We start from the raw sequence: 22,583 nt of genomic DNA, 5'->3' as shown, positions 1-22,583 counted from the left end.
AAGAAAGACCTCTCTTCTGCTAACTGGGATGATTCCCAGGATGTTTTCCAGAACTTGAAGTCATACTAGCTTTCTTCACCTCACCCAGCTTATCAGAAGAACCTCTTCTCTCCCTGCTGCCCGCCAACGTCGAGACCTTGGAGCTCTGGACTTTTGGGGAGAGTGTGACCTGGTGAGGATTTGCCTTCCCAGAATTCCCCTTTACGGTGCCCTCTCTCAGCAGAAGTTCTGGATTTCTTGATGCTGAGTGTCTCGGGAGGCTCACTTCCTGGAGGAGTTGCTGAGACAGGGGACCTGGCCTAAAGGTTGGCATCGCTGGCTGGGGACATTGCCGGGGCTGGGTCCTGCTCTCAGCACTTCAACAGTACCTCGTGGTATGCTGTGTAATTGTTTCCGACATTGTATTCATCTCATTCAATATACGTAATGTCTTGGTAAACTTCTTTGTTGTGCTTGTCCCCAAGGCTTCCCAAGTCCTTGCCCCTCTGCCTGTCTGCTTTGCAGGAGGGAGCTCTCCTACTTCGGAGTGAAGATGTGATTGAGCCTGGTTACTTCAAAACTAATATCAGCAGCCCTGAAAAGATTTCTGGGGCCACCCAGGAGGCATGGGATCAGGCCAGCCTGGAGGTGAAGGAGATCTATGGGGAGAAGTTCCTGGCATCTGGTGAGTGAACTGTGGTCTGGGGAGAGTGAAGCAAACCTTTGTGTGGTGTCCTGGGCCCATCTTAGCGCCTCCTACAGACCCAGGGCCCTCCTCCAAGCTCAGAGTCCCCCACACAGAAAGTACATGGTCCCATGTGGATACCTGGTGACCTCAGGAAGACACAGACTTGTTAGGCCTGTGACCGCTGTTTCCTCTAATGCCCTAGTTGTTTGGGGAGGAACCTGAAGCCAAGTGAGGGAAGAAGACAGACATGGATTCCTGGCAAGCCGGCATGAGAACCGCTGGTTTTCAGGTGCTCAGATGGCTAGTGTTTATAGGGACCTTGGTTTCTGCAGAGCACACGTTCCCATGATGGAGCCAGAGGGGGCTTAGAGTGGAGAGTGTTCCTGTGGTAGGAGGTGGGACAGGCTCCACTGAAATCCATGCGCTCGATCCTCACACTGAAGGCAGAGTTGTGTCTCTAGAGTTTGGGGCTCCCACTCCGGGGGGCGGAGGGGACATTCCTATAGAGCTGGAAACACGCTTGCACAGCTAGTACTCATGCCTTGCCCTTTCCAGCTCCCTTTCCCATCACCTGTGGCTCCCCTTTTCAGAAGAGCCACACTGGATGGAAAAAAGGGAACGGGGTTGGGGGTCGCGCCGCCCGGAAGGTCGTCCCGCTGAGCCTCCAGCAGGGCACCACCAGGGGGCGCGCGCCTCTGTCCCAGCGCGCACTTGGCTTGAGCCGGACTCCCCCTCCGCAGGGCGCCACTGGAGATCTCAGTGCAGAGATTCGCAGCGACCAGTCTCCATCCCCCTGGGGCCTCTGCAGGCTTTCTTGTTCGAGCCCCCACAGCTCCCAGGTAAGTGAGGGGCACCCCAGCCTCTTTTCTCTTACTGCCCTCTCTGACCTTCCTGCGGTTCTTCCCACCTGAGATGGACTCTGAAGCTCCTCGCAGCCCCAGAGAGCTGCGGCAAGCGTTCACATTGCTTTGAGGATTTCCAAGAGTGCAGCAGCGCGCCTTGAGGGCTGGGAGATGTCTCTGCTCTCTGGTCCCCTTGAAAACTGGTGGGGAAGGCACTTGTGGTCACTGAGGAAGAAACCCTCTGGTTCCTTGCAAGTAAAGGAATATGGTCTGCTCCCTTAGTGGGGTTTGGTGTCCAGTTAGGATGTGCATGTTGCCTTGCACCCCTGAGCGTTTCCAGGGCTCCTTCCTTTCTTCTTCCTCTAGCCTTTGGGCAGCACGTTAGGAGGGTCCTGGTGGTGACCCCAGGAAGCAGGGACGGTTTCATTTCTGCAGCCCTGTCCATGCTGCCACTGCCTCCCACCTTGAGACACAAACACTTTAAGACTAGTCAGCTCCCCACACAAAACAACTAAAGGCTTAATCGGTGCCCCTTCATGTCTTTTTCACCTGCTGGGGGAAACTTGGGGGCAGGTGAGCCTCTGGTTCCTGTGGGGCAGTCTCTCTGCCGCTCTCCCCACCCCGTGCCTCTCCTATTTCTCATTTACCAGGTGGAGCTGTATAAATGCGGATAGTGCAGGAGATACCCAGAGCAGTCCAAATGACTTCTGTTCTTGTCCCAGCCCCAGCTCCGTCCACTCTCCTTTTGTAGAAGTGGCGTCCTCTGCCTCACCCTGAATCCCCTCCATGGATAGCCATTCTCCAGTCCTTTCTTTAGTCTGCTAAGGGGGCAGCTCCTGCCTCCTCCCACCATCACCCAAACACACACGGAACCAACGTCTTTGCAGTTACATGGTATTACAACCCTGCCTGCTCGGATGGGGTTTAGGACACCCCCTAACTTGGCCCCTGAGCAAATCGGTCTTTTCGGCTTTTGGAGTCTTGTCTGGGCTGGATTCCAGTCTTTTCTGCCTTTGGAGTCTGTGTCTGGGCTGGATTCTGGCTGTGGGAGGGCAGAGTGCAAGGCAAGCAGGCGCCTGGGCCCAGGGACCGGGCATCTCCACGGAGTGAGACCCCCTTGGGCCAAGTGCTTCCTTTCCACCTTCCCAGCAACTGGGAGCCGTGTCTCTCCTGCGTGTCTCTCCCATTCCCTTCTCCCCTTTCCTTTCTTCTGAGGTCAGATTCCCCTTCAGGCTCCTGAACATCTGTCTGCCTCAGAGAACTACTGCAGCGGGAGGAGACCTTCTACTCAGTGCCTTCTCCTTCTAACCCCTGGAGAGGCTGACAGTGGCTTAGATTTCTGAGGACTGAGTTCTGTATCCTGAGCCCAAGGAAGAAACCCCGGCCAAAGTGTAAGCCAGCAGGCCCAGGTCACACAGCTGGTTGGTAGCAAAGCTGGGTTTTAAAACCATGTGTGCCTTTTTTTTTTTTTTTTAAAGATTTTATTTATTATTTGAGAGAGAGAACGAGAGAGAGAGAGCATGGAGGGGAGGGGTCAGAGGGAAAAGCAGACTCCCTGCAGAGCAGGGAGCCCAATGAGGGACTCGATCCTGGGACTCCAGGATCATGACCTGGGCTGAAGGCAGTCGCTTAACCAGCTGAGCCACCCAGGCGCCCCCAAACCACATGCGTCTTGATTCATGGTGTATCTGTCATCTTTATAAGAATCTCCAGTAAGTCAGGGAGACCAGGGTTCCAGCCTTGAATAAGAACGAAGAAGACAGTTCTGAAGCATGAGATCTAGGACATAGGGGACCCCAGTGTGTGTGTGTGTGTGTGTGTGTGTGTGTGTGTGAGAGAGAGAGAGAGAGAGAGAGAGAGAGAAAGAGAGAGAGAGAGAGAAGGTGAGCAGAGGGAAATGGGAGGAGCACAAGAACTGGAAGAAGGTAAAGCATCTGGGAAAATCATCTCTGTGTCAAACGATTCTGGGTGAAATCCGATGGCATCTGGTAGAAAGGGCATAAGTGTACCAAAGAGCATGGAAGATGGCACCGGAATCAATAATACCCACTGAAGATGGCGACCGGGAAAAGCTCAGGGACGCTCTGTCAGACAGCCTGGAGGCTGGCCAGTTGCATGTGTTCTTAAGTCGTCCTGCCTGATCACTGGCCACACTCTTGTTTCATTTCAGCCTGTGCGTTACCTGCAAAGCCATGTGGCTATGCCTGGTGGCACTTGTGGGCCTCTACTTCCTCCTGCGCTGGTACCGGGAGAGGCAGGTGGTGAGCCACCTCCAAGACAAGTTCGTCTTCATCACAGGCTGTGACTCGGGCTTTGGGAACCTGCTGGCCCGGCAACTGGACCTGCGAGGCTTGAGGGTGCTGGCCGCGTGTCTGACGGAGGAGGGGGCCCAGCAGCTGAGAGGCCAGACGTCAGACAGGCTGGAGACGGTGATCCTGGACGTCACCAAGACAGAGAGCATCTCGGCGGCCGCCCAGTGGGTGAAGGAGCGAGTGGGGGACAGAGGTAAGGCCCGATTCCTGTTTGTGTCTCTTTGCTTCTTCTCTCTGCACCAGGGAGACCTCTCTTTTCTGAAACTGGGGAGGTTCCTGAGATGTTCTGACTTTCAAAGACTCAAGCTCTGGAGTTTCCAGAGCAGAAGGCCTGCAGTGCCTGGGTCTGAGCTCACGGTTAGATGAGCCCAGCCTAAGTTTAGGGCCAAAAGTCTGGAGGAGGTGTTGGGCCCTCGAGGCTTGTGATGGGGCAGCACAGGGCCAGGCCAGGCTGGACCCAGACTCCTGGTCTCAGCAGGTGCACTGTTTCTGGATGGGGCCTTCACACCCGGGCCTCTAGGGTGTTAAGATCAGCCGTGCTTGACTTAGGAGGACACTGAGGCTCGGAGAACTGAAGGGACTTCTAATCAAACATGGGTGAGGGGTCCTGCTCTTTCTCCTCTATTATGCTGCCTGCTCTTCTCGGGAAAGAGGACATCACTGATGTCTTTTTTTGTGATTAAAAGTGTAAAACACACTCGTAGAAAACATAGACGAGTATTAAGATAAAAGAACATTTCCCAAAGCCCGGTTTCCATAGTCACTCTCTATATTATTATGTATCTCTGATCAGCATTTTCATCATCAAATCTTTTCCAAAACGTAATATTCAATGTCTGTATATCCAGGCATGCTACGAGACCACCATTCATTGGAGCCATCCTATAGCGTTGTCTGCTGACATTTGTTTTCCACTTTTGCTGGCAGAAATAATGTCTCAGTGGAGATTTCTGTACGAAAGCTTTGTTTCCATTCTCAGTAGTGTTAAGTAAAATACAAGAACTGGATCAGAGAGCATGCATTTCTTTAAGGCCGGAGAAGGTTTCTGAGCAAGGGAGGGATGAGTATCACAGGGGGCCTTCTTCCCTATCCAGTATCCCCAGGGTCAAACCCTGTCCCTCCTCCCCACGCCCCACCTCTCCCTACCACCAGCCCTTTGTCACTGAGGACTATTTCAAATCCTTTGTGTGTCTCTTCTCCCCATCTCTCTCCGGGGAGCTTTCCTGAAAGCTGAGGCAGCGGGGGACTTAGGAGGAGGGGGTGAGAGTGACCTTTTGGGAGGGTGAAGGAGAGGGCGACCCTTCCTGGGGCTAAGGTAAGACCTTCAGTCTCACCTCCTCCAGAAGCCTGGCCCAGGCTCACCGTGGGGGGGACTTTGGAATTCCCTAGCACAAAGGCCGGCCTTGGCTTCCTGACACAGACAGCCTTGGATATGGTGCAGGCTGTTGCAAAGCCTGTCCCCAGGTGTCCAGGGCAGGCCTGTTCTCTAGATTACCCTGATGCTGGAATTTCAGGTCTGTCTTTCCCAACAGAGATTGGGCAATCAGTTTTCATGTGTTTTTTTCTTCCTTTCACTTATTTTTAAATTTTCTTTTCCCTTCTTCGCTGGTTTCCTCTTCATTTTTGTCACTTAGCCATTCCTGTCTACCTCTTGCTGTCTCTTTCCTATGAGAGTTGTGAACCCCATGCTATTATCTGGAACTCTGAGCACGCTCTTCACAAAAAGGGGTTTATTACCTCCTGTATGCCAGGTCCATAGGAGCAGGAAGACGGGAAGGAGCGTTCAGTTCATTTTAGCTCAGTGGGCATCCAGAAGATCAGTGTACGTGTAGACCCTGGCCCTCTCGTCCCCAGTTCCTCTCCTGAACGCTTGTCCTTTGTACCATGTAGGCATTGTTGTTGGTTCTGTAAAAAAGTGAATCGGGAGGTGACTTGGGACTATAGCTGCATCTCACTCAGGCACACAGACAATGTTGCTCTCTCCCTGTCCTGTGCCCAGGACTCTGGGGCCTGGTGAATAACGCTGGCGTCTCTGTGCCCACGGCACCCAATGAGTGGCTGACCAAGCATGACTTCATGAAGATACTCGACGTGAACCTGTTGGGCTTGTTGGAGGTGACCCTGAGCCTGCTGTCGCTAGTGAGGAAGGCGAGGGGCCGCGTGGTCAATGTCTCCAGCGTCATGGGCCGGCTCTCCGTTTTGGGTGGGGGCTACTGCATCTCCAAGTATGGCGTTGAGGCCTTCTCAGACTCCCTCAGGTATTGGACTAGGACGGAGGCCCTCCCTCAGTCCTCCTGCTTCTGTGGAGGATTTTCTGGGCTTCATTTCCTCACAGCCTCAGAGGCTCTTCCTTCTGGATGCTTCTTTCTTGCTTTGTGCCAGACATTCCCTGGGAAGCACCGTCCTGTGTTCTGGGTGTTGGAATGGGCCCCAGGTGTATAGAACTGGTTTCACCCACCACTGCCCCGGGGGGAGGACCCACGGTAGGGAAGTGTCTGAGGCAGCATTGGACCTGAGATCGTTTGGCTACAGAGCTCATGTCCATAATTCCTATAATGTTCAGCTTTGGGGGGCCTTTCACGTGAGGGATTCAGCATTTGACTTCGTTCAGTAATTACTTCTTGGCACTTCTGTGAGTATACAAGATATGTGTCTGATCTAAAAAGTCTGACAGCAGAGGGGCAACTGGGTGGCTCAGTTGGTTAAGCATCTGCCTTCAGCTCAGGTCATGATCTCAAGGGTCTTGGGATCGAGTCCCACTTTGGGCTCCCGGCTCAGTGCAGAGTCTGCTTCTCCCTCTCCTTCTGCCCACTCTTCGTGCTCTCCCTCTCTCTTTCTCTCTCTTTCTCAAATAAATAGATAAAATATTGAAGAAAAAAAAAATCTGACGGCTGAGAAAAGGGACAAGAGAGACACAGATACTGTGACCATCTCTCATGATGGTTGTGACCAAGCCAGTTAGCCATGGTGGTGGTGGTGGCTAGCGGAATGAGGGGAGGGTCCTGGAGAAGGGCCAGAGCTGAGGACTGAAGAAATGGATTTGGCACCCAGGCAAAGTTGAGTGGGAAGGCCTGCTGTGTGAGGGAACCACTTGAGCCCAAGCCCAAGCCCAGGGTGAGTCATGGCTGCCTCCCTACGCTGCCGGGTCCTCCAGGCTACTGGACAAAGCCCGGCTGGACAGGGGGCCTGCTGGGCACATGGGTATGGGGACAGGGTGGGAGTGGGGGTCCAGACAGGTTGCAAACCTTCATGCTGCTGGCAGCAGGACTCCGTGAAAGGTGTTTACTCAGGTTTGTCAAATCAGCCTCTGGTGAACCAGGCAGAAGTTGGCTCTGGGTCTGAGGGAGCTGAGATGCAGGCTAAGGTGTTCCTCAGAGAACCGAAGACAGAAGAGGAAGGGAGGGGGTCTGAGGAGGGGTGAGCTGGAGTAAAATGGGCCAAGGGAGATGGATTGGATGTGTGGGGAAACAGGAGGAGATGGCCCGTGAACAGTGTCCTGCGGCAGCTGAGGTGGGATGTGAGCTCAGGAGTGCAGACAGTGCTGGGAAACACACACACGTTATATACGGACTACGCCGATCATTATTTTCTCCCCTTGGCCGCTGCTCTTGGAACCTTCCCAAGCTTTTGGGTTGCTCCCACCCCAATGCTGAGTTCAGTGTATACCAAGTTTGTTTGTTTGTTGTGTTTGTCCCCGGGGCCTCCCAAGTCCTTGCTTGCCCCTCTGCCTGTCTGCCTTGCAGGAGGGAGCTCTCCTACTTTGGAGTGAAGGTAGCTGTGATCGAGCCTGGTTACTTCAGCACTAACATCAGCAGCCCTGAGAAAATTTCTAGGGCCACCCAGGAGGCATGGGATCAGGCCAGCCCAGAGGTGAAGGAGATCTATGGGGAGAAGTTCCTGGCGTCTGGTGAGTGAGCTGTGGGCTGGGGAGAGGGAAGTAAAGCCCATCCCTAGTGCCTCCTATAGACCTGGGCCCCTCCTCCAGGCTCCGAGTCCCCCACACAGAGGGGACATTTCCTTCCATCTCCATGGTGACCTCAGGGAAGACCCAGGCTTGTTAGACCTGGGACCACTGTTTCATCTGATGCCCTTGTTGTTTGGGGAGGAAACCGAAGCCAGAGAGGGAAGACAGACATGGATTCCTGGCAAGCCAGCATGAGAACTGCTGGTTTTCAGGTGCTCAGATGGCTAGCGTTTGCAGAGACCTACCTCAGTTTCTGCAGAACAGACGTTCCCACGATGGAGCCAGAGGGGGCTTAGTGAGGAAAGTGTTCCTGTGGTAGGAGGTGGGACAGGCTCCGCTGAACTCCATGGAGTCAACCTCCATGGAGGTGACCTGGGAGAGGTGGGGTGGTGGGGTGCTTTTCGTAACTCTTTCCTTCAGTTGATCCTGAAGCAAGAAAACTGGAATGTGAGACTATGTCGTTCTTTTTGGACAGTCAAGAAATCAATCGAAAAGCTGGAGTCATTGTGTTGCAACAACCTGTACTTGGTGACAGACTGCATGGAACACGCACTGACGGCCCGCCACCCCCGTACCCGGTACTCCCCAGGCTGGGACGCCAAGCTCTTCTACCTCCCCATGAGCTACATGCCCACCGTGCTGGTGGATGCCATCATTTCCTGGAGCTCCCTGAAGCCCCTTAAGGCTCTGTAACCCAAGCTGCAGTGCATGGTAAGAGGGAGTTGGGTCCAATGTGAGGGCGGGGATGCCTCCGGGGGCGAGAGAGAGATGGAGAGAGGGGGGAATCTCATGTCACCAAGGACGCCTGCCTCACCTTCCTCCCCACCTCCTCCCCAGGCTTCCCTGGGACATTACTCAGGACTCTGGAGCTATAAGGAGGAAAGAATCAAGTTTTGTGGCTGAGGAATAGGGATTCCAAAGCACACACCCATGTCTGGTTCCTTGAATGGCTTCTCAAGGCTCTGAGAATCTTTGGCCCTCCTGCCACCTTGAGGAATCCATACTCTTGGCAGTGTCAGCAGCAGGGGGGTCTCAGCCCCCACCTGCTCTGCCTCTGTCCCCCTACTCAGGGTGTCCCTCTCCCACAGGATGGACACAGCCTGGGGGAGTTAATGTCCCTCTCCACTGAAGATACCTGTGATAGAATGGAGATGTGTATGATGACCCCAGCCTGCGCCATTAGCCTGAGGTGCCAGCTCCCAGACCTTGGCTGAAAGGACATGTCTATAATTGGGATCATGACACAGGACACAGAAACCAGTTACCGGCTTTCAGTTGGTTGGCTCAATCGGTTAAGTGTCTGCCTTTGACTCAGGTCATGATCCCAGAGTCCTGAGATCAAGCCTCCTGGTTGGGCACTCTGCTCAGCGGGGAGTCTGCTTCTCCCTCTCCCTCTGGTTGCCACTCCCCCTGCTTGTGTGCTCTCTGTCTCTCAAGCAAATAAATAAAAAGAAAGAAAGAATGGAAGGAAGGAAGGAACGAACAAATGAACAAACCAGCTGTTGAGTTGTTTTGAAACCTTGATGTCCATTGATTATTTTTGACTCAAAAGTTGAAACTTTGCCTAGGTCCAGTGATGGGAACTGTGGCCTTGGGGAGCAGTGGGGTGTGAGTCCACGAAAGGAGGAGCCCGGTGCCTTTATGGAGATCAAGGGAGCAGGGGGATAACCTGAGGGGGATTTCAAGAGGGGAGTTAGATCACCCCCTTCCTTCCACAGAAGTGGGGGGCCAATGTTTCCTTTCCAGGATTTATCAAGTAACGTGGGGTCACAGGAGACCCAGGGGTGGACAGACAAGGAGAAGTCACTAAAGCACTGGCAGGCCCCAGTCCCTTTCCCAGGGACATCAAGCCTCTTTCCTCAGCAGCATCCTCTCTGCAGCCCTCTGTCCCCTCCTTTAGATTTATGCCCCCAACTGCGGCCCTCCCCAGCTTCCGCAGCCCAGGTCTCCCTTCCCCCATCCTCCAGGGGAGGAGAATGGGAGTCACTTGTGGACCCCAGTCTTTCGTTTCCTGCTAACCTTTGCTGAGCACCTACTGTGTGCCGGCCAGGAATTTCCTCAGTTACCCAGCCCTTCCTGCAACCGCGGACTCTCTATGTCCCCACTTCTCTGAAGATGTTCTGAGTAGGGACTGAAAAGAGAAAGCATTTGCAGAGAGTGGTGTTGGTTCCTGAGCTGAGGACAAATGAGCTGGGAGCTGTCTCATCAGGTGTCTAAGTTTTCTTCCCTCAGTTTCAGACCAAGGCCATGGAGCCTTTAGGGGGATCTAATACTACAGAATGACATTAGTGTTCTTGGTGAAAACAAAACGAGGTCAGATGTTGGTGTGTCATTCATTCTGACCCATGCAGTAGATGCTAGAAATGGTCTGAAGGAGCTCTAGGCCCCTCTCTGCTGACCACACTAGTGAGCAGAGGTGTGGATGGAGCCCAACCACCAGCCTGACCTGTCAGCCTCAGGTGCCTACTCAGCAGGGGGACTTGTCATCAGAGAGTGGGGCATTTCAAGCCCTAGGAAAAGAGCCCTTCTCCGTGGTTCCCATTCCCCACTGCATGACCTGCTTTTCATAGCTGTTGGGAGTCTGAACCCAGGGGAGCACTGCCGTAATCATCCGTCAGCACAGAGGCCCATGAAATGGTGAGTCAGGCCAGGTCCTGTGTTGGAGTCGTTCCAAGTCATCCTTTTCTAAATCCAGAGACAGCCCCTGGATGTCACCTGTCTTCTCAAGAACTAGGATACTCCTGGGACTACTCAGCCCTTGAGCGACATTGTCGGACTTCCCTTAGCCAAGATTGCTCTATTCACCTACCCGGGAGTCAGGGTTGGGACATACCTCCCCAGCTGAGCGTGGGAGTTGTGCCTTGGGCTGGGTGTGCCATGGGTAAGGTTTGCCTCCACCACTTCCCAACTCTGTCCCACACAGGGTTTGGATCTGCCCCCCAGGGGTGTGCCCGTGATCTGACCTCTCGCTCCCACCATCCTTGCTATAGAATGGCTGAGCTCTCTGGTTTTTCCTGAGGCAACATGTACGTTATTTGATTCTGAAGCTCACTAACCTTCATGGGTAGTGGCGCATAGAGATGCTTCTTTGGCTCTTCACCTTAGGAAATTTGTGGCTCCGCTTCTGTCAGAGCTTTTGGACCCGGAAGATGTGGGTGAGTGGCCCCCAGTCCCTCAGGATGAGCTGGTGGCCAGGGTCATCTTGGGGAATCGTGTTTCTAGAGGTTTATTCTAAGAGCTGCCATAGACTCCAACATCCTTCTGTCCCTGCATCTCAGGGTCCTAGGTGTGGCTCCTCTCTCTCATCTCTTACTTCTTTTTCTTTATCAGCTTCCCTCCTAATTTTGGTGAGTTCTTTGCTCCCCTTGATTCCTGGTCTCCCCTGCCTCTGTACATCCGATTAGCCACTGTGTCAGCTGACTTCATCATCCCTTCCTTCCACTGTCACACAACCCCCACCAGGCTTCTCAGCTCACCAGATCACCTAGTGTGTGCCTAGTCCTAGAGGTGGAAGGAAACGCCCACTGGGGGCCCTGCCCTGGGGTAGTAGCTATTGTGTCTTCTGTCCGTAACTTTGTGTATTTACCTGGTCACTGGTTCAGGAGAGCTGGGCCTGCCTGGAGTGCTGTGAGGTTCCTCGTTGGTATCAACTCCTAAGGACCCAGTCCTGGAGCTTCTCCTCTTTCCAGTTTTCAGAAATAGCCTCCCTGTAGGTGGGCCCTGCTACCTCTGGCCTCAGGACCTTGGAGGCACATCTACTCTGGGGGTGACGCTTTCTTTTTCTTCTTATCATGGAGATTCACCTAAGGGCAGAGAATTCCAAAGAGCTAGGAACCTCAAACTCATTTCTTTGTGGGTTTGGGGGGGAGGGGCGTGGGCAAAACCAATTCTGCTTGTTTTACATTAATGAATTTGTCTTAACTTTTTCCCCTAAAAATAAAAATTAAGCTTATCGACGTGTCTGCCCTCATGACAAACGATTTCGGTCCCTGGGCCGGAGGTGGGGATTTCCAGGAAGTCTCTCTGGGCGGAGTCCTCCTTTCTCACCGGCACTGCTCAGACCACCCAGGACAAGCCCCGTCTCAGCATCGACCTCACCAGCAAGGTCTTTCCCATCCTTGGCAGCTTCCCCCATCAGGGCTGGGGGAGAGCGAGAGGCAGCCACCAGGACTGTCTGAGGTCACACAACTTCAGGTTGGACTTGAATTTCTTGCATCTAGGCTAATTGGTGTGTTGATGCATCCACCTCTAGAAATTATAAAGTGGCTCACCCGGGAGCCCTGGGTCTGTTGCCAGTGGTAGAGGGAGGAGAGCTCTTCTCAGTGGGTTCCAGCAGACTGCCAGCCGGGGCTCAGAGGACCAGCCTCTCCCACTGTCTCCTGAGCCCAGGCTTCTTGGCCGTTACCTTCCCCCTGCTCCATGGCAGCTATCACGGATCTCTCCTTTATGTACCGCTGGTTTAAGAACTGCAATCTGGTGCGCAACCTTTCAGACAAGTACGTCTTCATCACGGGCTGTGACTCGGGCTTCGGGAACCTGCTGGCCCGGCAGCTGGTCGATCGGGGCATGCGGGTGCTGGCTGCTTGCTTCACAGAGGAGGGTGCCCAGAAGCTTCGGCAGGATACCTCTTACCGGCTGCAGACCATCCTCTTGGATGTCACCAAGACCGAGAGCATACAGGCAGCGACCCAGTGGGTGAGAGACCAAGTGGGCGAGCAAGGTGGGGCAAATCGCATTCTTCAGCTCTCTCGGTGTTTTCTTCTCTCTTTCTCCCCCAGACATCTGACAGTGATCAGGGACACTGTTGTTCAGATGCGGTGGGAGAGGGGATGGAGAGAAGGAGGCTGGGGCTCCGGCTCAGCGGGATTGGAAACCGTTGTGTGGTTTGGTCAGTTCATATGAAGGGGGTGATTTCCCAAGGAAGTTTTCAGAGGGGTGGGGGGAGGCTGCCACAGGAGGCGGGAGAAGGAAGATGTGTTCTGTACGTCCAAGGCGCTAAAGATGGAGTTGCCTTTCCAGGACCTGGGAAGTCCCAGCCATCAGCTCCTATGGCAATGTGAGCACGTTTCTTCTTGGGATTGGACTGGGGGAAGGGGAAAGAGAACACGAGGTTGGACTCCCTGAGTGGGGGTGTTTGCTGTCCTTGACTTTGTCAGGCTAGAAGGCAGGAGAGAGAGAGAGAGATCTGTCCTCTTCCCCACATCATGGTGGATGTTGGGTTGACTTCAGGTTAAATGCTGACATCAGAGTGACCACTCCTTCTGGGAAGAGAGACTGTGGGCTGGCTGGGCTGGGCTGCCCGGGCTGGGCTGCCCAGGAAGCTTCCTGCACGAAGGGCATGGGCACAGGAACAGGAGGAACGGGATGGCTCTGGTGTGGAACAGCAGCCCGAGGGAAGTTCTGACTCCTAAGGGGACTAGTCTGGGGGCCCCCACAATGGGTGGGGGCCAGAGAGCCCTGGGGCCCAGGAGGGGCCAAACAGTAACTCCTTTCTTTACTTTTCTCCTTAGCATTTACCACTATCCAATATACAACTTACTTATTACAACTTACTTATTTTTCTTATTTATTGTCTGTTTTCCCCTGTTAGAATAAAGCTTCCCGGGCAGGGTCAGGGGCGGGAGGGGGAGGGGGAGGGGCTTTTTGTCTCTTTTCCTTATCTATCCTTAGTACCCAGACAGTGTCTGGCATCTAGTAAGGTGCTCAGTAAATTTTTGTTGAATGAACTAATTGATGAATAATTGAGTGAGAGTCAGTCTCTTTCTTCAATAGGCTGCCTTGCCCAGTGCCCTACATTCAGCCTTGAGCCACTTGTGTTCATGAGTCATTGGGTATATTAGGTTCTTATTCCTGCTGTAATAAATTAAAGCAGTAACTTAGTGGCTTAAAACAACACAAATTTCGGGGTGCCTGGGTGGCTCAGTTAGTTAAGCATCTGCCTTTGGCTCAGGTCATGATCCCAGAGTCCTAAGACCGAGCTCCCCCACCCTCAGGCTTCTTGCTCAGCGGGGAGCCTGCTTCTGCCTCTGCATCTTCCCTACCCTCCCCGCATTGGTTGCTCTTTCTCTCTCTCTCTCAAATAAATGAATAAAATCTTTAAAAATATATAAAACAACACAAATTTATTAACTTATACTTCTAGAGTTCAGAAGTCCAAAATGGGTCTCACTGAGCTGGAATCAAGGTGTCAACAGAGGTGCATTGCTTCTGGAGGCCCTAGAGGAGAGTCCATCTCATTGCCTCTCCCAGTTTCTAGAGGTTTCCTGCATTTCTTAGCTCATGACCCTGTTCCCCCATTTTCAAGACCAACAAGGTAGGGCCAAGTCCTTCTCTCTCTAGTTCTGTCTCCTGCCTCCTTCTTCCACCTAAAAAACCCTCTGATTATATTGGGTTCACCAGGCTAGTCCAGAATAATCTTCCCATTTTAAGGTCCGGTGATTAACAATTTGACTTCCATGTGCTTTCTTAATTCCTTTTTCCCATGTAACCCACCCTGTTCATAGGTTCTAGGGACTAGTATGGGGACATGTTGGAGGGGCTGTTATTCTGCCTACCCCAATGGGCAACATCCTTGGTCTAAAAAGTGCTGGGAAAGCGAGGGGGCAGGGTTTCTGGCATGCTTTCTTGTTGCCCCTGAGATGTCTGGGCATCACAGGTCGGCACAGCCTTAGAGCTATTCACACTGCTCTGATGGTTTTCTAGTTATTCTTTGCAGGAAAAAAATGAAGGTAGTCCTGGTTGGCCAGCGGGCAGAGCTATTGGCCAGGGTGATCACAGGTCGTCGCAAGTGTGTATCCCTTCTCCACAGACAGAGGCCACTTGGGTTTTATAGTCTTTGGGTCCCAGGAGCCTCATTGCCTCATCTGTAAGATGAAAGAGTCTCCTGTGGCTGGGAAGGTCCGAGTCCTACCAGGCAGCCGGTCTCCTGGCATCTCTTTAGTTAGAGGAAGGCAGGAAGGTATGGTGGGAGCATGGCTTGTGTGTGGACCCCAGGCCTAAAATGAGCAGTGGACCACGAGTGGTGTTTACATCTAGACCTGCCATTGGAAGAGTGGAGTTTTGCTGGGAGGGGAATCTTGAGGCTGCAGCTGTCAAGGGGGCTGGTGGAATGAAGGGAGGGGAAGGGAAGGGAAGAAGTCAGGACAGTGGGGTTTATGGAATCTTTGAATGAAAGAGCTGGAAAGTGTCCTTAGGTATCATTTAGAGACTTTCCAACATGTTTTTAGCATCAAACACCCTCCTCCAAGTGGAATTTCACTTGGAAGTTCAGTGTGTAAAACAAATGAAAGTGAGGCCTCCCCTGCAGGTTCTGGGGTTTAGCCTGGAAGGGTCTCCAGATTGCAGGCTACAGGCTGGAAGCAGATGTTCTGCCCAGGCGATGAAGGACCTGAGGCCCTTCATCGAGAGAAGAAGTGACTTGTCAGGAGCTGGAGGTAGAACCAGGACTAGAACTTAAGGTCCTTCAAGCGTGGGTCCTTGCAGAGTTGAATGACAATACTCAGCATTATTTCTCTCCATTTACACCAACTCAAATTAAAATCTGAAAGAGAGCTCTTATTACATTTTTTTCATGTTTTAATTAATGTTTCATGTTTTATTTAAATGTGTTACATATTTACTTATGAATATTATTAATGTCCTCTCTGGTTTGTGAGCTCCTTGAGGGATAAGACCCTGTCTTGTTCACTTCATGTTTCTATCACCTTCCCCTGTAACTGACCAAGACTAGATAACGGAGGGATGAATGGATGAATGTGGGAGTGGATGAACGGAGTTGGTAATGTGCAAAATGGAGTGGCTTTCTTACACTTAGGTGAATAGAGAGGAGGAAGCATGAGGGCTGAAGGACTTCAGGAAAACTAATTAGTAAAAGGTATATCTTCCTCTGGCCCATCACAACGCCCCACCACAAGCCACCAGCCGGGCCATCTTGTGCCCTGGCAGCCCTGGGCTGGTGGGTGGGGGACTCTGATGCCTTTCCGGAGACACGAATGATTTCTGTGTGGTTCTCTCTCCCTCCGTCACACCCCCAGGCCTCTGGGCCCTGGTGAACAATGCTGGTGTAGGCCTGCCCAGTGGACCCAATGAATGGCTGATGAAGGAGGACTTCGTGAAGGTGATCAATGTGAACCTGGTAGGACTGATCGAAGTGACCCTCCATATGCTACCCCTGGTCAAAAAAGCTCGGGGCAGGATCGTCAACATGTCCAGCTCTGGAGGTCGTGTGGCTGTCATTGGTGGCGGCTACTGTGTCTCCAAGTTTGGTGTCGAGGCCTTCTCTGACAGCATCAGGTGACTGGGCCCCGGGACAAAACCACTCTGGGTGGGAGTCCTGCAGGTTTCACCTCAGGAAGAGAGGGCTAGGGAGGATAGCATGTGGGCAGGGGAGTTCTGGAGGTGGGGAGCTAACAGTAGCAGGAAGAAGCCTCGTCCTCAGGGGCCTTCCCCAAGGACCAGGAGAAGGAATGAGGAGAAGAGGAGGCTGGTGATGGGGGCTGTCTTCCTGCCCTTCCCTTGAGCTGTCCCAAAGCGACTGAAACTATGTTTGGGCTTATGGGAGCAGGAGGGGGAGTCTCTCATGCAGACAGAGAAGTCTGGGGGCAGATAGGCCCAAGGGAGACCCTCAGAGGAGGATTTAGGCCTTGCCCAGACGCCTCATTCCCTTTGCCGTGTGGCTGTCAGGTCTGGGGCCGAGTGGGAGGAACCTGGTAGGAGGCAGAGCTTTGGTCTAGATTCACCAGTGACTTCTTTCCTGCTGCGTTTGCCTAATGCAGATTGCTTGGGAAAGGGCTGAGGCCCTTATTTGCATGAAGGCAGTGCCAACCTGGTACAGGAGTGGGGGAGCGGCTCTAGGTTCCTGGGGAGGTAAGCCCCTGTAGAGGCGTCAGAAGTGACTCTCCCAGACGATCCTTTGTCATTTTGGGGCCCCAGACTGAATCCAACTCTTCTTTCCCAGGCGTGAGCTCTACTACTTTGGGGTGAAAGTCAGCATCATTGAGCCCGGGAACTATCGAACATCCATCCTGGGCAAGGAGGGCCTGGTGTCCCGCATGCAAAGGCTGTGGGAGCGGCTGCCTCAGGAGACCCGGGATAGCTATGGGGAGGAGTACTTCCGCAACTGTGAGTTCTCTGGGGGGGGAGGGGGTCTCTGAGAGGAACAGCAAGACCTTGGGGATCATTGACTCATTTTCATTGCAGAGTTAAGGGCATGGAGGCTCAGAAGGGTTAAGGACCCAAGGTCACAAAACTAGTGGCAGGGCTGGGATTTGAGAATTGAGACCAGGGGGCAACTGCTCAGAGTGGCAGAACCATAGCCTTCATGGGGAGAGGAGTGTTAGGGGAGATGCTGCCCACTCCTGACCCCTGGTATTCATTATTCTGTAAGCAAACAGGTGAAAATGCACTGCCATGAGTGCAGAGAAGTTATTCAGAGCACAGTTGGTTCATTGCAGTAGTTTTCTCTTTAGGAAACTAAGAGGGGGTTCATTGGCATTGGGGGGTGAAGCGTACTTAAACTACACTGTCCTGCCCTCATCAACCACTCACCCGGGTCTTGCCCAGAAGAGGTGAATTCTCTATCTTCCCAGACCATCTCCCAAGTTGGGCCAGCTATTGTTTCTGTGGTTTTCAAGTTTTAATCCCTTATTGGAAAGTCTGACTCTCAGGCACCATTTCCTCCGGAGTTCTTGGGGCTCTCATTGAAGCAGTCCCAGTGGCTTGCCAGTGTCCCAGGCAAAGGTGTACATCAGGGACCCATAAGTGTGCCATGTGGCTTGTTTCCTATTTGTGTTGTGAGCTTTGGCAGACTTGGACCACTCAGATGCCTTGCTCCCATCCTTATAGCCTCAGGCTTGTGCACAAGATGCAAACAGAATAGCCCCTCATGTTTGTTAGAGCCTTACAACAGACCAGTCTGTGCCTTAGATCATTTGAGCCACACAATGGTCTCATGACAAAGGCCAGGGCCTTAAAAAAAAAAATGTAAAAAAATCTTTAAATTTTTTTAAATTAAAATTTTTAACATTTTAAAAAATTAATTAAGTTATTTATTTCAGGGAGAGAGAGAGAGAGAGTGCCTGCATGTGCACAAGCATAGGGGGAGGGGCAGAGGGAGAAGCAGACACCCCTCTGAGCAGGGAGCCCCACCCCAGGGCTCCGAAATCATGACCTGAGTTAAAGACAGATGCTTAACTGACTGAGCCACCGAGGCACCCCTGTTACTATTTTTTTTTTTTTTGAAAAGTTAAAAATTCCTTAATTTTTTATTCCTGGTACCACTACCACAATTTACAGGGCAATATACCTGATGTAATGAAAAGAAAAAGAAAAAGACAAAGCTACAACAGATAAAAGACCTCAGGAATGTACATCTAATTGACACTACATTGCATTAATCAATAGCTGCACTTTTTGCAAACTGTGGCTATGACAGTCCTGAACAAGAAGGGTTTCCTGTTTAAGCTGCAGTAACTTTTCTGACTATGGATCATCGTTCCTTCTGTGGCAGATTTTTACAGTTCCTCTAATGCATTTGGGACGACTGTCTCAAAGTAACCTGCAGCTTTCCTGACAACTCCTCGCTCTCTCTCCTGCTAAGAACTGTAGCCCTTTTCTTCTGAAAATTTTTTAGAACCTTCTGCTACCATATCCACCACTTCCACCACCAGAGCCATAACCACCACCATAGGGACTGCCCGAGCTTCTTCCACCAAAACTGCCCCCCTTCATGGGTCCATAATTTGATTGCTGTTGTCCACTATAATTTCCAAAATCATTATAGTTCCCACCACCACCATAGTTACCACCTCCAAAATTTCCTCCTTCATTGTAACCATCATATCCTCCACCACCACCTCCATATCCACCTCCTTGGTTTCCATATCCTGGTCCACCACCACCATAGCCTCCTCTACTACTATAACCAGGACCACCACCATAGTTGCCACCATCACCTCCAAATCCATTATATCCACCATCACCTCCTCCATAACTACCTCTGCTGCCACCACCACCACCACCGTAGCCTCCTCTTCCACCAAAGTTTCCACCACGGCCAAAGTTACCACCACCTCCAAAGTTCCCTCCACGACCCATGAAGTTGCCAGATCCACCTCCACGACCTCTTTGTGATCCAGCAGACTGCATTTCTTGTTTAGAAAGGGCCTTTTTTCACTTCACAATTATGCCCATTAATAGTGTGGTATTTCTGAACAACAATTTTATCAACTGTATCATGATCATCAAAAGTTACAAAAGCAAATCCTCTCTTTTTTCCACTCTGCCTGTCTTCCATAACTTCTATGGTTTCAATCTTGCCATACTTTTCAAAGTAGTCTCTCAAATTATACTCTTCTGTATCTTCTTTAATACCACCAACAAAAATTTTCTTCACTGTTAGATGGGCACCAGGCTTTACAGAATCCTCTCTAGAAACAGCTCTCTTTGGTTCCACTACACGCCCATCAACCTTGTGTGGTCGGGCACACATTGCTGCATCCACCTCTTCAACACAAGAGTAAGTCACAAAACCAAAACCCCTGGAACGTTTTGTTTGGGGGTCTCTCATCACCACACAATCTGTAAGTGTACCCCATTTTTCAAAATGTTCTCTTAAACTATCATCTGTAGTTTCAAAGCTCAAACCACCAATAAACAGTTTTCTCAACTGCTCTGGTTCCTTTGGATCATGGCCCTCCATTTTGAGACCGGACTCGCCTCTTCCAACTCGAGTTCAATATCCCTGTTACTATTTTTTAATAACATTTTTTTTTCTTGCATGCTTTTGTAGAAAATCTGGGAACTCTAGGACCTATATAGGAGAAAAAAAGAGCCTCCGGTGACTAGGAATCCCACCAGCCAGACAGTATTTTTACTTATTTTCTTCCAATTTTTCCCATGCACTTGTATACACTTGTTTTCTATTCTGTCCTCCCACATCGTCTACCCTTCATCTTTATTATTCTCTAGAGCAGATATTATTATCCTCGTTTTACAGATGATGGAAGTTTAAGCTCCAAGTCACACAACTAATAAGTGGCAGAACTGGGCACAGTTCTTCTCATTGCTAATTCAACACACAGTTCTTGAGTCCAGGAAGAGAAGTAAGATTATTTACAGGGCATTTGCCTAAGGGACAACCTGCAGGGTGTGGTAGATCGGCCTGACACACGGGATCAGGGATCTGATGGAAAGGGAGTTTGGATAGAATGCAGAAGAAACCATGTCTTATGAAGAGTAACAGAGCTGTTGACCTTCCTTCCCTCTTGCGCCTTCAAACAGATACTGACAAGTTAAAAAACATGATGCAGCTGGCAGAGCCAAGGATCAGGGAGGTCACCAACAGCATGGAGCACGCCATCATTTCCCGGAGCCCCCGCATCCGCTATAACCCGGGCCTGGACGCCAAACTCCTCTACATCCCATTGGCTAAGTTGCCCACCCCTGTGACAGATTTCATCCTGAGCCGGTACCTTCCAAAGCCAGCAGACAGTGTCTGAGCTGGGGAAGTCCAGGGATGGTCAGTAGAGTGTGGAGGAGGGAGGGGGGTGGGAGAAGAGACTGTAGGGTCCCAAGAGGTGGTATCAGACATTCTGAGGGACGCTTTGCTTGGCTGACACCCACTGCCGGAGAATTTATGGATAACTTCTAGCAGAAGACAACTGCCTCTTCCCACTTACTGGGACTCTGCAGAAACCCCAGCTGGCCTTTGCAGATGCAAAGACCTACAGCATGGCCCCAAGAACATCTGTGACTCATTAGGGATACGGGTTTTTCTGGACGTGAAAATGTCAAGGGGAGGAAACCGAGCTCCTGCTGAATCATGAGCCTCTGTCAGTTATCACCAGCACTGGGAAATACTGCAGGATAGTCGAGCCCACAGAAGCATCTCAACGACTTTCCTACTGAGTCTCTAAATATGCATTAACCTCATTCCCACAACCCATTATTTAAAATATGTAGTAGAGCAGACAGGGAGTGCAAGATTATATCAAGTAAAAGTTTATGATGTTTTCTTTCTATACAGATCTCTCTGTTCATAGATGATTGGGATCCACATAAAATAACATTCATTTATTTAATCACCATTGATTAATTTTTCAAGTATTTATTGAGTGCCTGCAACATACCAGGCACTATGTAAGTGCTGGAAGGATGTAATGAGGATTAAATCATGGTCTTGGGTTTTTTTGTTTTTTATTTTGTGGTTCTGTTTTTTAACACAATATCTAGTAGCAGAGATAGGACAAACAGTGACAGAAGAAACAGAAATCAGAAAATCACATTTTTAGCTACGAGGAACCCAGAGGCCATCTAATCCAGTAGCTCCCTGTACATCATAAATCGCCTGGTTAGTTAAAAATACAGATTCCTGGCCCCAATGTTAGATTATCTGATTCAGTAGCTTGGGACGGGGCCCAGGAATCTGTGTTTGTAACAAGGTGATGATTCTGATGTCCTTGGGTGCATGGGAACCACCGATATAGCTCCACAGTAGTACCGAATGCTCAGAGGAGGAAGTGACCTATCTAAGGCCTCCCAAGGTGATGGCCAAGACAAAACTCAGTGTTCAGATTCCCAGAGTTACAGTTACAGAGAATACATTTTTGACATTAGTAACATTGTCAAATAAGTCATGAAACTAAATTAAAAAAAAAAAACACCAAACTTCTAAGTCATGTGAAGTTCTATTGAAAAGACGTTTTTGCTCTTGAGAGTGGTCATGTAATAAAAGTCAAATGTGAATTTTTAAAATTAAAATTTCTTTATTGGTGTCTCTTCAACATCCAACTGAACTGGAAAATGACAAAATGAATGTTTAATTACCTCTGCAGAGACCTTTTCTCCAAATAAGTTCACATTCATGGGTTCCAGGAATTATGGCTTTAGTAATAAAGAAAGGACAGGATTCAGTGTTTGAATAATAGCATCGAGGATGCAGATTCTTTCTACTTTGCTCTGCCACCCAGTTTTGGCTTTATCCCACTTATCTTTAGTTGTGGTGTGACTGCCAATGGCACTGGGAACTCTGTGCTTTTCCATTCACAATTTACTGGAGAAGAAAGGGCCTGTCTTTCCATGGCATTAAAGATTAAGAAGTCTATTTCCCAGAGCCCTCACCAAGACTCTCCTTGAGACACAAATTTGTCCCCAGTTGGCTTAGATTTGTCCATCCCTGAACAAATCATGGGCAAGGGGGTAAGTTGCCATGAATAGTTTAGATTAATTGGGACATGGTGGGGAGTGAGTCATAATGCCTACTGCCCAGGAAAATTCAAAACTTAGACTCTGTTATTAAGAGAGTTGAATCTAGGTCAAAAACAAATTTTCTTTCCTGAAGGCACAATACTTGGGATAGACCATGACTAGGTAATATTTTGAGATATTAATTTCTACATGTTCATTGTTCCCTGTTTTCCCATTTCTCCTTTCCCTACTCAGGCAGGAAGATAATTTAGTAGTGCTTTACCTAGGGTAAGATATTTGAACAAATACATTTCCTGCATCTTCTCCCCACTTTAGTTTTTTCCTCCTACCTTAATATTTTTAGAGAAAACACTGGAATTGGGGAAATAAACAAAAGGGAATGTGACTTGTGGATGTACACAGTGTCTCAAAGAAGCAGGCCCTTTTCCTCAAGACAAGGAGATTCATTCTGGCTGATAAGCGAATGAGGTTTGGCTCTTCCAGAGGAGGAAAGGCCATTCACTTTGTGGAAGAACCTCGGGGAGGTGGCAAGACTCGAAAGAGTGACGGCTTCATTGTATGTTTAGGTAGATGAGACCCTGGGTGACTTCATG

General features: G+C 50.6%; 2 protein-coding genes and 1 pseudogene across 3 annotated transcripts; 2 read left to right on the top strand and 1 right to left on the bottom strand.

The window, feature by feature from the left end:
- Positions 1–564: 564 nt before the first annotated feature.
- On the top strand, positions 565–9,143 carry RDH16 (retinol dehydrogenase 16). Of its 2 annotated transcripts, none has more exons than XM_032348707.1 (7): positions 565–664; positions 1,408–1,506; positions 3,680–4,014; positions 5,821–6,079; positions 7,565–7,728; positions 8,261–8,496; positions 8,874–9,143. In XM_032348707.1, exons 1-6 carry the CDS (start codon positions 606–608, stop codon positions 8,476–8,478), a joined length of 1,134 nt encoding a protein of 377 aa, XP_032204598.1. In that variant the 5' UTR covers positions 565–605; the 3' UTR covers positions 8,479–8,496; positions 8,874–9,143. The 2 variants fall into 2 exon arrangements, with proteins under 2 accessions (XP_032204598.1, XP_032204599.1); XM_032348708.1 differs by lacking the exons at positions 565–664; positions 1,408–1,506 and adding exons at positions 2,617–2,817; positions 3,163–3,221.
- A 65-nt stretch (positions 9,144–9,208) lies between these two features.
- Positions 9,209–22,091, top strand: SDR9C7 (short chain dehydrogenase/reductase family 9C member 7). Its single transcript, XM_032348706.1, has 4 exons — positions 9,209–12,505; positions 15,819–16,077; positions 16,742–16,905; positions 20,065–22,091. Exons 1-4 carry the CDS (start codon positions 12,205–12,207, stop codon positions 20,280–20,282), a joined length of 942 nt encoding a protein of 313 aa, XP_032204597.1. The 5' UTR covers positions 9,209–12,204; the 3' UTR covers positions 20,283–22,091.
- LOC116593949 lies at positions 18,009–19,517 on the bottom strand (annotated as a pseudogene).
- Positions 22,092–22,583: the final 492 nt, after the last annotated feature.

This window comes from Mustela erminea, chromosome 6, assembly GCF_009829155.1.
Source record: "Mustela erminea isolate mMusErm1 chromosome 6, mMusErm1.Pri, whole genome shotgun sequence".
Lineage (NCBI taxonomy): Eukaryota > Metazoa > Chordata > Mammalia > Carnivora > Mustelidae > Mustela > Mustela erminea.
This window is presented reverse-complemented; position numbering and strand designations above follow the sequence as displayed.